The sequence below is a fragment of the Erythranthe guttata genome, chromosome 1, assembly GCF_056151865.1.
Source record: "Erythranthe guttata isolate IM_541 chromosome 1, IM_541, whole genome shotgun sequence".
Lineage (NCBI taxonomy): Eukaryota > Viridiplantae > Streptophyta > Magnoliopsida > Lamiales > Phrymaceae > Erythranthe > Erythranthe guttata.
The window spans coordinates 5,300,778-5,314,512 of NC_142533.1; the positions used below are offsets into that span (position 1 = coordinate 5,300,778).

At 33.8% G+C, this 13,735-nt stretch overlaps 2 protein-coding genes across 2 annotated transcripts; one reads left to right on the forward strand and one right to left on the reverse strand.

Moving 5' to 3' along the window:
• The first annotated feature begins 5,891 nt into the window (after window positions 1-5,891).
• On the forward strand, window positions 5,892-8,726 carry LOC105965671 (Glycine cleavage T-protein family). The gene is made up of 5 exons (XM_088818563.1): window positions 5,892-6,579; window positions 7,345-7,601; window positions 7,688-7,786; window positions 8,058-8,216; window positions 8,297-8,726. Exons 1-5 carry the CDS (start codon window positions 6,128-6,130, stop codon window positions 8,539-8,541), a joined length of 1,212 nt encoding a protein of 403 aa, XP_088674689.1. The 5' UTR covers window positions 5,892-6,127; the 3' UTR covers window positions 8,542-8,726.
• Window positions 8,727-8,750: 24 nt separating this feature from the next.
• Window positions 8,751-13,101, reverse strand: LOC105965694 (uncharacterized). Its single transcript, XM_088818560.1, has 4 exons — window positions 12,257-13,101; window positions 11,389-11,649; window positions 10,438-11,295; window positions 8,751-9,507 (listed from the first exon to the last, which is right to left on the reverse strand). The coding sequence occupies exons 1-4, from the start codon at window positions 12,696-12,698 to the stop codon at window positions 9,029-9,031; spliced, it is 2,040 nt and encodes a 679-aa protein (XP_088674686.1). The 5' UTR covers window positions 12,699-13,101; the 3' UTR covers window positions 8,751-9,028.
• Window positions 13,102-13,735: the final 634 nt, after the last annotated feature.

Sequence of the window (13,735 nt, forward strand, 5' to 3'; positions counted from 1 at the left end):
TTTATAAATTGATAAAAATGAAGAAATATTAATTTATCCATAAATTAATATTTCTATTAAATTAATAGAATCTTAATGGTCTCAATCATATTAATTTATAGAGATTTAATTTTAGAGTTGATATTAGTTATTTTCGGATGCAACTGACGTCTAGTAGATTAATATTTAATTTGATCATTTGAATCGTGTACGGTGTACTTGGACATTGAAATACAAATGAATTAATATTTTTTTTTCTCAAGTGTATATGTAAATAGTGAATACTGAATACTAAACAAATTGTACACGAAAAGGATAAATAATTAAATATTGAGATAATTAAAAATTGAAAATGGACGTATATCAAGTAATTGACTATTAGCCTTACTAAATTACATCAATTTGCAGCCCACAGTTTTTTGATTACATCTCTAAAATTGTGGAAATGGTCCAATAAATTAGCACAGTTAAATAATGCAAAATTTACTATAAACATTAGGGCAAATTATGATGACCCTGAGTTAAGGTAAAATTATTAAACCACGCCTTCTGTTTGGTAATTACGGTCATTCCCTTCAACTATATATTCTCTTACAAAAAGACCCTTCTAGGGGTAAATTTAGGGATGCTAAATATGTAAAACCGAACAGAAATTTCGGTACGCGAACATTTCATATTGTTTCACCGAATTAAATATACGATTTGTTTCGGTAAATAACCGAATTATATAAATTTTATTTAAAAATATTTAAAAGAAAGTGTGGCTGTAATTACCCAAGCAAAAGGGATTTTTTTCGTAATTTGGTCATACCTAAGAGATGGCCGTAATTTGCCCTAAAAATTATAATTGCATGAAGAGAAAAATCTGAATTTTTCTTCTACTATTTTTTTATTTTATCTTTATTAATAGTTAATAGCAACAAATTTGGAATCGGACGTACAATAATTATAATTTTTTTCAAGTGACATGTTGTGATCGTAAATTTTTTTAGAGAATATATATTATAGTTGCAATAAACATGACAACTACTAATTATGCTATTTATATATTCAAAAGTTTAGGGTAGAGATGGCAATAGGGCGGGTTTTGCAATCAAACAAACAAATGTTTAATTATATTACTAATATGTAATTATATAATAAATATTATCATTTGTAGCTAATATTTAATATATTACTACTATTTAATTATTTATATTTAATATAATAATTAATAAATATATATTATATATATAAATAATGCGGAGCGGGTCTATGGACGGGTCCGTCCCTGTACCCGTACCCGATCAAAAACGAAAAAAAATCAATCCCCATGGGGATCCATCGGATCGGTTCAAATTCACATCTCTAGTTTACACTAATAATCAAGGGAAGTAAAAAAAAAAAACCAAATATTGGAATTAAAACTAAAACTCAGGTTTTTTATATTTTTTATGAAATTAAAATTTTAAAATGATAAAACTGATTTGAAATATTATTGAAAGAAAAAAAGTATTCGCACATATTCGGTTAATGATTGAAAGTGAGTTAAAGTTTTAATACTGAATTTATTAATGGACAGAGTGAGTGTGACAATCTCTATATTTTAAGTGTGCAAACTCTATTTAATTCAAAAATAAATTGAAACATATTATATATATGTAATAAATCTAAAGAAAAATCTAACCGAGACCGCGTTGAGTTTAGAACAAATCTAAGGGGTGGTTTGGGTGCCACGTCATATTCACATGGAATATTATCAAGAGTTGACCAACCTGATTACTAGTGTACGGCCCGTGTACAATAATAGTACAAAATATTATACGACCAAAAATTAAATTAAATTAAATAAATAAACAAAACATATATACGAGGCATGCATGATGATAATTGATAGTATTGATTAGGTTTTATTATTTTCTTTATAATATTTCAAGATAAAGTTTTTTATTATTTAATAGAATAAATATCTAAAACCATAAATCAATCAATATCTTGTACAAGAGGGTAACAAGAAATTAACGAGATATACTAATTTTAAAAGTGAGTAGGAGATGATATATGGGCATGTACATATAGTTGACTTTTGTTAACTAGACCAAAAAATTAAAAAATAAAAAGAAATAAAAAAATATTGTATTTAAAGATTAAACTAGTAGAAGTAAAAGTCAATGTAAATGGGCATTAAAAAAGACAATTTGTTCCTTTTAATTGTATTATTACAACTTGGTACACAACAACTTGTCCAGTTCTTATACATTTCTATAGTTAATGTGGATGATAAGGTTAGGTGAAAAATGAGAAAATCTATTCAATTTGTTACAACAAGACAAGCTATATTATTTATATTAAAAATAATAATAAATAAAAAACCAAGATATGCCCTAATATTTCTTTGTTAAAATTTACATTAATTCATGTGATACAATATCTTACTTTTTATTTTATTCTATGATTTAATATATATTTTTAAGTACTTGATAGCAATGAAAAACTTAATTTTGGGTCAATATAATCAATGTGCTAAAAGATTTCAAAAGTAAATTATCTTATTCCAAACATATTAATTGTTACTTAAAACATTAATTGTTACTTTAAACGATCAATTACTTTGATAATTGCTTGAAGTAGTTCATTTTTGACTAAATATAAATATATATACATACATTAAAAATGTAAGACCAATTATCAATTGTCAATTACTCCATTTTTCTCTTTGAATAATCTATATTTTTGCGTAAAACGAGTACAAACTAGAGAACATTCCACATAATCTGGGATATTCTGTTGAATTTGACACCTTAAGGGTGGACTTGTAAGGGCATCTCCTATGTGTTGGGGGAGGGGGTGGGGTGGGGGGGCTGAGGTGTTTAATGAGTAGGGGGGCCATTTGAGCCCAGGAGAAGCCCTGGGCTCTCACTCTCCTAAGCCTCATGTGTCTTTCACGTATGAGGTTTTTCTTCCATTTTTTTTTTCCACATTAGTATTTTCTTTTTTATTTTTTTCTTTTGTTTCTTTGTATATTTTCTTTATTTATTTTAATTTATTTTAATTCTTTCTTTTTTTCCTTTTTTGTTTCTTTCTTTTTTCTTTATTTATTTCATTTTATTATTAATTTCTTTTATTTTACTTTAGTTTGCTCGTTTTTTTTTCTCTAATTCGATCTTTTTAATTGAAAATAGTAATTTTATCGTAAATATTCTATAAATTATATTAACATTACGTGTTATTATTATTATTATTATTATTATTATTATTATTATTATTATTATTATTATTATTATTATTATTATTATATGGTGAGAGTGGTGTTGGAAAAAATTAGATGAAAGAGATTGGTCGGTTGAACGAAAAATGGGTTGGGGTCGGGGGAGCCGCCCCCCATCGACAGGAGATGCCCTAAGAAGATTTATAGTTGGTGGGTGATTGTAATTACCCAAATACGAGGGGTTTTATGGTAATTTAACCTTAATTTACCATTCTTTTATTGAAGTGCGTTTTATACCCTGAAAATAACATAGACTAGCGTACACCCTCGAATTTTGAAATTGGCAAATTGCACCATCAAATTGCATCTCTCTTAGAAAAATGCACCATACACTTGTGTCTTGTGATATTTTAACCAAAAGATCAATATCAATATTCTTGCATTTCAATATATTCTTTCTTGGTGGTATTTTTCTTTTGTAATTTATATTTTTAAATTAATATTTAACTATATTATTAATGAAACACAAAGGAATAAATAATTTTATTTTTGTGACTTTTTCGTATCAAAATCAAAATTATATATGACCTTCAAACAATTTTTTTTGATACAATGATATTTTTTTTAAACAATCAAAATATTATAATTTATGCTCCAAAGAGCATGCACATTATTAACATTAGTATTTATATTACATACTTTATGTGATTTATTCAAATTTTTAAATCTCTATAATTGATTAATTGTTTATTTATTGTTTGTACAAATAAGCTTGTGTTTGTCCTAAATTAAAGTCTCGTAACTTTTGTTAAAAACACTGAAGATTTTAAATGTTAAAATTCGCGATATATTCATCTTTTGGTTAAAATCTCACAAGAAACAATTTTAGGATGCATTTTGCCATGAGATATGCAATTTAAAGGTGCAACTTGCCAATTTCAAAATTTAAGGGTGCAAAACGCCAAACCATGCCATTTTTGCGGTGCAAAATGCAATTCACCCCATTTTTTTGACAGCTAAAAGCTGCTTACTTTTATTATGAGTTGTGTGCTTTTTTTGGGCCAAGGCCCATCATCTGTAATTATAATCTACATTTAGTGGCTATTAATAAATTCTAAAAGGATAAATTACTACTAGTACAAAAATAACTTTTTACTACGACTATAAATCGTAGCCAAAATTTATCAAATTTATAGTAAAAAAGCTTTTGCTATATATTTACTAATGAACTTGTCCCGTAGTATATACGGTTGTAACAAAAACTTTGTACGGTAAATAGTCGTAGCAAATATTTTTTTGCTACGGTAAATCCTAACATTTACCACGATTTCAAGATTGTCCCATAGTAAAAGTATATTTTGCTACAACTTTTTACCGTAGCAAAAAAAATCGTAATAAAAAATCATTTTCTTCTAGAGTACGACCACCCCTTAAGCCAATGTTAAATTTCAAAAAAATCCCTCCTATTTGGGTAATTCCAACCACCCCTCAACTATGAATCGTCTTACACGTTTACTCTTATGGTGTCAAATTTAACAAAATCTTCTATATTCCACGTAATGTTCTCTAGTTTGTACTCGTTTTGTGCAAAAATACAGTTTCTGGTGCACCACAATCTCATATTACAAGACAAGCGACACATATTATGATCATCTTGTTTCAAAATATGGAGCTCAAATGGGGTAAGACAGGTAAAACCTGTAGAATATTCTATATAATCGAGAAGACTACACTAAATTTGACACCATAAGAATAGGCATGTAAAAAGATTCATAATTGATGGAAATAATTGCAATTACCTAAACATGTTGGAGATTTTCTGACGCAGGACGGAAGCACGGTAAACAATTAATTTCTACGAATTAATCCTATAGAACAAAATAACATTCGGAATCCACCGAAAACTCTGGAATCCACCAGAAAAATAGAGAAAACTCTAAAGATTTTATTAAAATTCGAAATTCTTTTTAAAATAAAGTCCTAAGGCAGCTATTTATACTAAAAAACTGAAAACCCTAATTAAAATAAGAAAATACTAAAAATTACCAAAAACGGCAAAAACGAGTTAGAGTCTGATTCTAGTAGATCTCGTAATTTTGGGAACAATCCAATTTACGGAATCCTAATCCGATTTTTCTGTGATTTGATATTAATTTTCTAAAACTTGCCTAAAATAGCAAAAACAAACTTTTAGGAGTTTAAACGACGTTGGATTGCTGAAATTGGACGTGATTCATGAGCTTTGCTCATGAGTTTTGTTCCTTGCGCCGTTTCACTTGAGATAGAGTTCGTTTCGTACTCAAATACAATTTGAGTTCGTCGAAAACCCTTATTTTTCCATAATTTCTTTTCGATATTTCCACCAATGCCCATTAATAACTCTTCTCCTAATTAAATAGTTATTTTGCAACACGAATCCAATTTGACGTTCCTTATCATTTTCATAATTTAATTTTAGCCAAGAGATTGTTATAATTTACCTGTCTTTGAGAAGCTACGCCTGGTGAAATACATCATGTAATTATTAACCGTTGATGTAGTGAAATAACTTCCAACTCATACACATGAGTCTGCATGTAATTATGTGCAGACGAACAATTAATAATCACCCAATAATTTACCCATTCTTAAATGATAAATGTCATATGAATTTTAGTTAGTAAAAGTGGATTTCACAAGATATTACGAAAAGTGCAAGAAAATTAAAATTGATTAAGCTCTCATTAGGGTGTTTCACAAGACAAGACTTTGGCGCACTGAAATTTCTGTGACACATTTCGTCGAACAGTTTGAACACGCGTCCCGACAACGCATCGCCCCTGCAAAACAAACAAAGCCACACGTGTAGCCAGCCCTTCCTTTCTTCCTTCTCATGCACAAACCCATCACCTCCATAAACCCCTACCTCGGCCACGGCCGCCGTTCCCTCCAAACCCTCCTCCGACAAAAAATCTCAACAAAATGTTTGGCTTCAAATCCTACCTCAGATTCCTCAAACCCAATTCCTGCAGCCGCCGTCAGCTCTTCTCCACCACCCAGACGCCGCTCCAATCCGCCGGCCCAATGGCCAGCCTTCTCAAAACCCGATCCGTTATCCGGTTCAAGGGACCCGAAACCATCAAATTCCTCCAGGGTCTGGTCACCAACGACGTTCGGAGTCTAGACGATCCACAACCCGCCGGCGAGAATAACACCACACCCAATATGCCGGCGGTCGTCGCCCCGCCGGTGTACGCCGCAATGTTAACTCCCCAAGGAAGGTTTCTTTACGATTTCTTCCTGTACAGAGCGCCCCGCACCGATGAAAAGCTCGACCGGACCGGGTCAGGACCCGGGCCCGACCCGGGTGAGCTTGAGATTTACGCCGATGTCGAAGGGTCAGTGGTCGATGAACTCTTGGCAACATTAAAGAGGTCAGTATTTTGATCTTTTCTTCAATTTTTTATTTTAGTTTTATTTTAATTTAATTTGCAGATTATTGTAAATTGGAAAGTTAGGGATTTGGGGGAAGTTCAGTTAACGTTTTTAACAGTAGTTGAAGTTGAATGCTGATAAAGATTCTTATAAATTTAGTCGAATTGGAGCTTTTGTTCGGTTTTCGTATGTAAGAAAGAGATTGAGGGATGTTTCTATGGCCTCACACGAACTATATAAACCGGAATAGTTGCGATTCTTGATAAGAAATTGGGATTCTTGTTATAGTTATAGCTAAATGACAGATGTTTTCAATTTTGTTATAGAAAAACGAGCCGTTTTAAGATTTCACCTGTTAGAACCGATGTCTTCGATATTGTTCTGAGCTATAAAAAGTGGAGCCGATATTTTGGATTAGGTGGAGAAATAAGTTTCCTCTCGATAATTAACGATTTGTTTTCAGAGCCACTGAAAACACGGCTTTGAGAAGATGGTTTCGGAACAAAAGCCGTGTAAAAACACGGAAATCGGACTTATTGGCTGGAATTGTATTAACGAAAGACAACTTCGATTAAGTGCTTCGTTATGCGGTTACTATACGAAACCTGTTTCACTTATCTGAGAAGAAAATCAGTGCCGCATCTTTTAATCGGTGGCCTCGTATTTTAGTTAATTTAAACGCGTTTCTCGACTATAGATGTTTCAGCTTGTAAAGTTGTAAGCTATTTTTTAATATTTACGTTGAATTGTGACTTAATTGGCAGATACCGTTTGAGGTCGAAGGTTGATATCGAGAGTGTTGCAGAAGATTTTTCTTGTTGGCAGCGATTTGGTGGGAATATTACGGAAGATTCTTCTTCTTCTCAATACGAATCGGAAGCTAATTCTATTGGCTGGGGTGGTACTGTAGATCAATCAGGTGTTTCGTCTTCACAAGGAAATGGTCTCGGTTGGCATTGGAATAAAGATCCGCGATTGTCTTGCCTTGGTTATAGAGCCATTTTTCCGTCCAATACAACACGTACGTCTAATTAACCTATCTTTTTTTTTTTTTTTTTTTTTATTTTATAAATGTATGTAATAACACTATAATATCATCCGGTGCAGCACCGCTCGTAGAGGCTGATAAAGAAACTGACGAGGGAAATTATCTTTTGTGGAGATTAGAGAAGGGAGTTGCCGAGGGCCCCACCGAGATCGCAAAAGGTTTAGTATCAATCACTCTTGTCATATATATATATAGAGTTAAACATCTATAAATTAATACAATCGGGACTAGGGAAATTCTATTAATTTAGTGAATTATTAAATTATCGAGTTAATAATTTAACACGTTTTCACCGAGTCGGGACCGAGAGAAACTATTATTTAATCAAGGTTATTAATTTATCGAGGTTCTACTATATATATATATACACATATTTTTGGTGCTATCTTGGATTGCTTAAAGCCGTTTTAAAATAAATAAATGAATTAGGTGAGGCAATCCCACTAGAGTACAATCTTGCGGGTCTAAACGCGATAAGCTTCGACAAAGGATGCTATATCGGGCAAGAGCTCATCGCTCGAACTCATCACCGCGGAGTAATACGAAAGCGTTTGATTCCGTTGAGGTTTTTCGATGATAATGGAAAAGGTATACTTCCGTTCGTCATTCGATGACAGCTTTAGTGAATCATAAAATAAACATTTTTTTTTAATAAATATTTATTTCAGAGGTGGAGCAAAAAATATCTCCCGGTTCAGAAGTGATCGAAAGAGAATCCCAGAAGAAAGTCGGGACAGTGACAACTGCACTTGGCTCTCGTGGTTTCGGGCTTTTACGATTGGACGAAGCCTTCAAAGGGAAGGACTCTTTGTCTGTAAAAGGCTGCGATGATGTCAGCGTAGAGACCGTTAGGCCCGAATGGTGGCCTTCTGAGTGGTTCCTTAGTAACGAAGATCAGAGCGCAGCTGCTTAAAACGGTGCAAAATTGCATTTATTTATTTTACTTTTTAAGAAAGTAAAAGAAACATGGGATTTTGCTATCGGAAACTATTTTGTGTTACTTGACTATAAAATTCGAACTCTTGTGTAGTGACTAGTTGTTATAAAGGTGTGACGCTTGACGTTGTTAATGAAAATAAGAGTTTATTGCATTATCAATTGATACCCTTGTGTTATATCGAATTGCTACAAAAAATTCTCGTGTTATAAATATCAGCAAAAAATCTCGTACGATACAATTTCTTTTAGCACCTTATTGATATTAGTAAAACCCTACCTATCATGTTTTTTTAGCACACAACCCCCCTAAGTGGTGCATTTTTAGGGGTAGTTTGCCGAAAAAAATCATCATAGGGGGATTTTTGTTAATATTTATAACAGTAGATTTTTTTTAATAATTAGAGTAGATGCAGGGGGTGCTAAATGCAATAAACTCAGTTAAAATAATTACACCATTACAATCAATCATCGATCGACCCAGTAAGCTCTTGAACAACAGACACCATACTCGGCCGACTCTCCGGAATCTCGTTCGTGCATTCGAGGGCGATTCTCGTCAAACAGGCCGCCCCATTTCGGGAGAATCTGCCCGCGAGTTTCGGGTCGATAAATTCTTCGAGCGAGCCCGTTTCGGCAGCGGTTCTCGTGGGGCCCGAGAGTTTTCTTCTGCCGCAGAGTAGTTGGAGTATGATGACTCCGTACGCATAAACGTCGCTCTTCTCGGTGAAACGGCCCGTGGTTATGTACTCCGGAGCCATGTAACCCAACGCGGCACTCACTTTGAGGGCCGAGTAAACGACGTCGTCGGCTAGAAGCTTCAGAAGACCCGAATCGAGAATTAGGGGTTTGTGGTTTTGGTCCAAGAGAACTTTTTCGACCGAGATGTTTTGGTGAACCATCGGAGGCTTGTTTGCTTCGTCGCGATGCAAATACTCGATACCTGAAAGAATTACATAGTTAAAGAATGCTTTAATCTCAACTAGGTTAAATTACGGCTTTAATCTCGACTAGGTCAAATTACACTACGTCTGGTGAAATATACATCGAGTAGATCTTTACCGTTCATCATCTACATAGGAACATGAATTAATGTATATTTATTTATCTACAAATATTGTGCATTTCCTCAAAAAAAATATCTACAAATATTGTGCAGATCAAAGCAAATATTTATTAATTCATTTGTGGACCAAGGTATTTATAGCAAGAGCCTCTTAGGTCAAGAAACTATATTAATTGCTTTGTCTGAATAAAGCAGATAAAACTATATACATACATACATACATACATACATACCCCTTTTACAAGGCAATTGTTTATGCACACATCGATTTTCAATTTCTGCAGAATTGAACCTTATCAGATGTTGAGAACTAAATTATTTTTCCAAATCGGAAAACTCGTAAACACTAAAGGGATGTAAATCGGACGGATCGAAATTAACTTTTTCGGACAAAAAAATCGATTTATTTCGGGAGTGGAAATACTAAATCCAATTCCATTCCAAAAAAATCAGAAATTGAAATTTCGGAAATTGAAATGAAAAAACTTGTTTCGAAATTGAAATTTTTTGGTTTGGAGTCGGTGGAGTTTGGAAATTTCCAATTTTTGGTCACCTAAATAAAAAATACATAATAATATTGATATTTTAAGTGTAATTATCGGAATTATTTTGAAACTGAAAATCGGATTGGAAATAAGAATCTCATATATACTCCAATCCCGTGTCAAATAATTCCGGGAAATCGGAATGAAAAATATTGTTTCAGAATCGGAAAATTTTGGATCGTAACCAACGGGAATCGAAAATTACGTTCCAATTTTCATCCCTAATTATATATGATCAAAGTAGGATAAAGAATGAACCAACCTTTTGCAATTCCAGTGATGATAGAAACCCTTGTAGGCCAATCAAGAACATCACTGCAATCATCTTCAACGTCGAGATATCGAGACAAATTACCCTTCGTCGCGAATTCGTAAATCAAGAAACACTCACCCCTAGCATTCGACCAACAAAACCCCTTCAACCTAACAAGATTCTCATGCCTCATAGTATCCAACAACCTTAATCCCCTCAAAAACTCGTCCTCCTCCGCTTTGCAGCTCGTCTTATTAATACTTTTAATCGCAACCGTCGTTCCATCTTTCAACATCCCCTTATAAACGGCCGAGAATTTACTCCTCCCCAATAGATTCCCCTCCGAGAAATGCTGAGTCGCCGATTCCACTTCCTCTGAATTAAACCTAAACCCACTATCAAGACTCGGTGGGTCCCACCCCTTGGAGTACTCAAGAGAAACGAGAGGTGACGGACTCCTCTTGTAGAAATCCTTCGCCCCCCGGTCGACGCTAAGAATTTCGTCGCAAGAATCCGATTTGTTGCTAATTTTCTGTTTCCGTCGGCGCCGACGGAAAATAGCGACGAAAACAAACGCGGTTATTATTGTGGCGGCGAGTGCGGCTGCTCCGGCGACTATTCCGATTTGCGGCAACTTCGATGATGACGACTTGGCGCAATGCGATTGGTTGCAAGGTAGCGGGAAAGCGGCTGATTGGGGTATATTTGCAGGGGATGTTTTATTCGTTATAATTACCGACGAATTATTCCGAGTGATGTCATTATTAAGGTTGTCCCAAGGGGTGCAATTTCTCAAAGAAGAGAAGCCATTGCCACATAAACCAGGGTTGTTACCAAAATTGAACCCTTCACTCATCTTCCTCAAACCTTCATTAATTCAAGAAACGTCACTAATTATAATTATTATAATTTTTTTAAAAAAAATTGGAAAAAATCGAGGAAAAGATGAAAAAAGCTAACCGGAAGGGACGACACCGGAAAGTGAGTTGTTTTGGAGATCAAGAACTTGTAATGAAGGAAGATTGGCCAATGTGAGAGGAATTGGACCAGAGAGATAATTGAAGCTTAAATAAAGCCTTTTTAGCAACAACAAATCTCCTAAATTTGTAGGAATTTGGCCAGTTAATTTATTGCTTTCTAATGCAAGAACACTTAGTTTTTTCAAGAAGCCCATTTCTGTTGGTATTGTCCCTGTCAAATGGTTACAACACAGCTGCAACACTGCAAAAAAGTTATATCAAATTCAGTCAATAATTCAACTTTAGAAAAAAAGAATTTTTTTTCAGAAGATCTTGATAACTAATAAATAAATAAATAAAGAAATAAAACCTACGAATATAAGATAGGGTAAGTTACGGTCACCCCTGACGTAAGGTCAAATTACGAAAAAATACCTCATGTTTGAGTAATTACAACCATCCCTTAACTATGAATTTTCTTACACAGTCTACCTGGTGTTAAATCCATCATAATATTTTCGATCCCGTGAAATGTTTTCTAATTTGTATTCATTTTGTGCAAAAATGCAGTTTCAAATGCACCACAATCTGGTATTTAGAACTCAATATACACATCTTATGATCAACTTTTTTCTAAATCTGGAGCTGAAATGGGATACAACGGGGCACAAACTAAAGAATATTTCATATAATCAAGAAGATTCCACTAAATTTGACAATTGACACTGAACGGGCGGGCACGTATGAAGATTCATAGTTGAGGAAAATGATTGTATTTATCCAACAAGAAGGGTATTTTCGTAATTTGAAATCAATCAATCCCATCAATAATACCAAACGAGGACTAAAAGGAATGGGATTAGACAAACCTTGAAGACTAGCCATGCTTCCAATTTGAGAAGGTATAATCCCACTTAAATTATTAACATTCAGATAAAGATCGGTGAGCTCGGTGAGATTAGCAATCTCCTTTGGTATTCCCCCACTCAACGAATTGTAGTGCAAGTAGAGTCCCGACAAGCACTTCAGCTCCGCCACCGCCGCCGGCACTTTTCCGGCGAGCCCTTTCCCCTGCAGGGAGATATTGGCCACTTTCCTGTGCTCGTTGCAGGCCACTCCCTCGAACGCGCCGCCGCAAGGGTCGCCGTCGGCCGTCCACGAGGATAGGTACTTGTTCTCCGGGTCCAGAGAAGACTTGATCTCCATCAACGCCCTCACCTCTGCGTTTCCGAAAGCTGAGTTTATGAAGTAATTTGAACATGAGAGAGTTACCAGGAGGAGAGAGAAGAGAGATTTTTGTGGGTTCTGCATTTCTTTCTTTTTTCAAGAAACAAGAATATTGGTTTTTTTTTTTCAAGAATCAAGACTGGTTTTTTTTTTTCAATTTCTTGATATTTTTTCAAGAATCTAAATTTTTTTTTTTTTGGTAGTATTGAAGAGATGAATTATTGAGGTTTTTTTACTGGAAAATTGGAACTTGTTTTGAAATTTCCATTATTAGTGTGTGTACTGTGTGTTTTAGAGTGAGAGAGAGAGAGAGAATGTCAGTGGGAAAAGGTTGTCAGAATGTAAAGACTTTGGAGCGTATAAACACATGCATGCATACTACTACAGAGACTACAGTTGTATTTAGAATTTTAATTTGGTGTAAATTCGATTTTTTTTTTATTATTATCGTTTTATTTTGATTTTGGGACGATAAAAATAAGAGTAAATTATGAAAAACTCTCTGAGTTTAGGTTAAATTATAAAAAAACCCTACTTAATTATTTGTAATTACCAAAATCTGACATTTCCGTCTTACATCGACCTTCTTATGGTGTGACTCTTCACATAATCTTTTTGAGCCGAGGGACTATTTCCGCAAATGTCGATTTTACTCTTGGAGACGTGACATTTTTTTATGCTACTTATTAAAGATAAAAATTAACCTGTCTTTCGGAAAATGTCACACGAAAGACAGGTTAATTTTATTCTTTAATAAGTAGCATAAATATTCAATAAAAAAGATTCTGTGAAAAATCACACCGTGAGCAAGTCGGTATAAGACTAAAACAAATGTCTGAAGAGTTTTTATAATTACGGATAAATATGGGTATTATTCATTATTTAGCCTAAGTTCGTGGCTTTTCGTAAATTACCCTAAAAACATTAATCCATTCATTATAAATTAAATAAATTAATGGAGTGAGTACTGTAACCAATCAGCCTAGAATTGTACAAACTTCTGAGCACTTGTTCATTTTTAATTTAATTTTTATTTATTTATAATTTTCTTGTGACTGGTGAAGTTTGAAAATTGCATTGTGGAACCTTTGTGCTATTACAAAATGATTAGGCTTGACTTA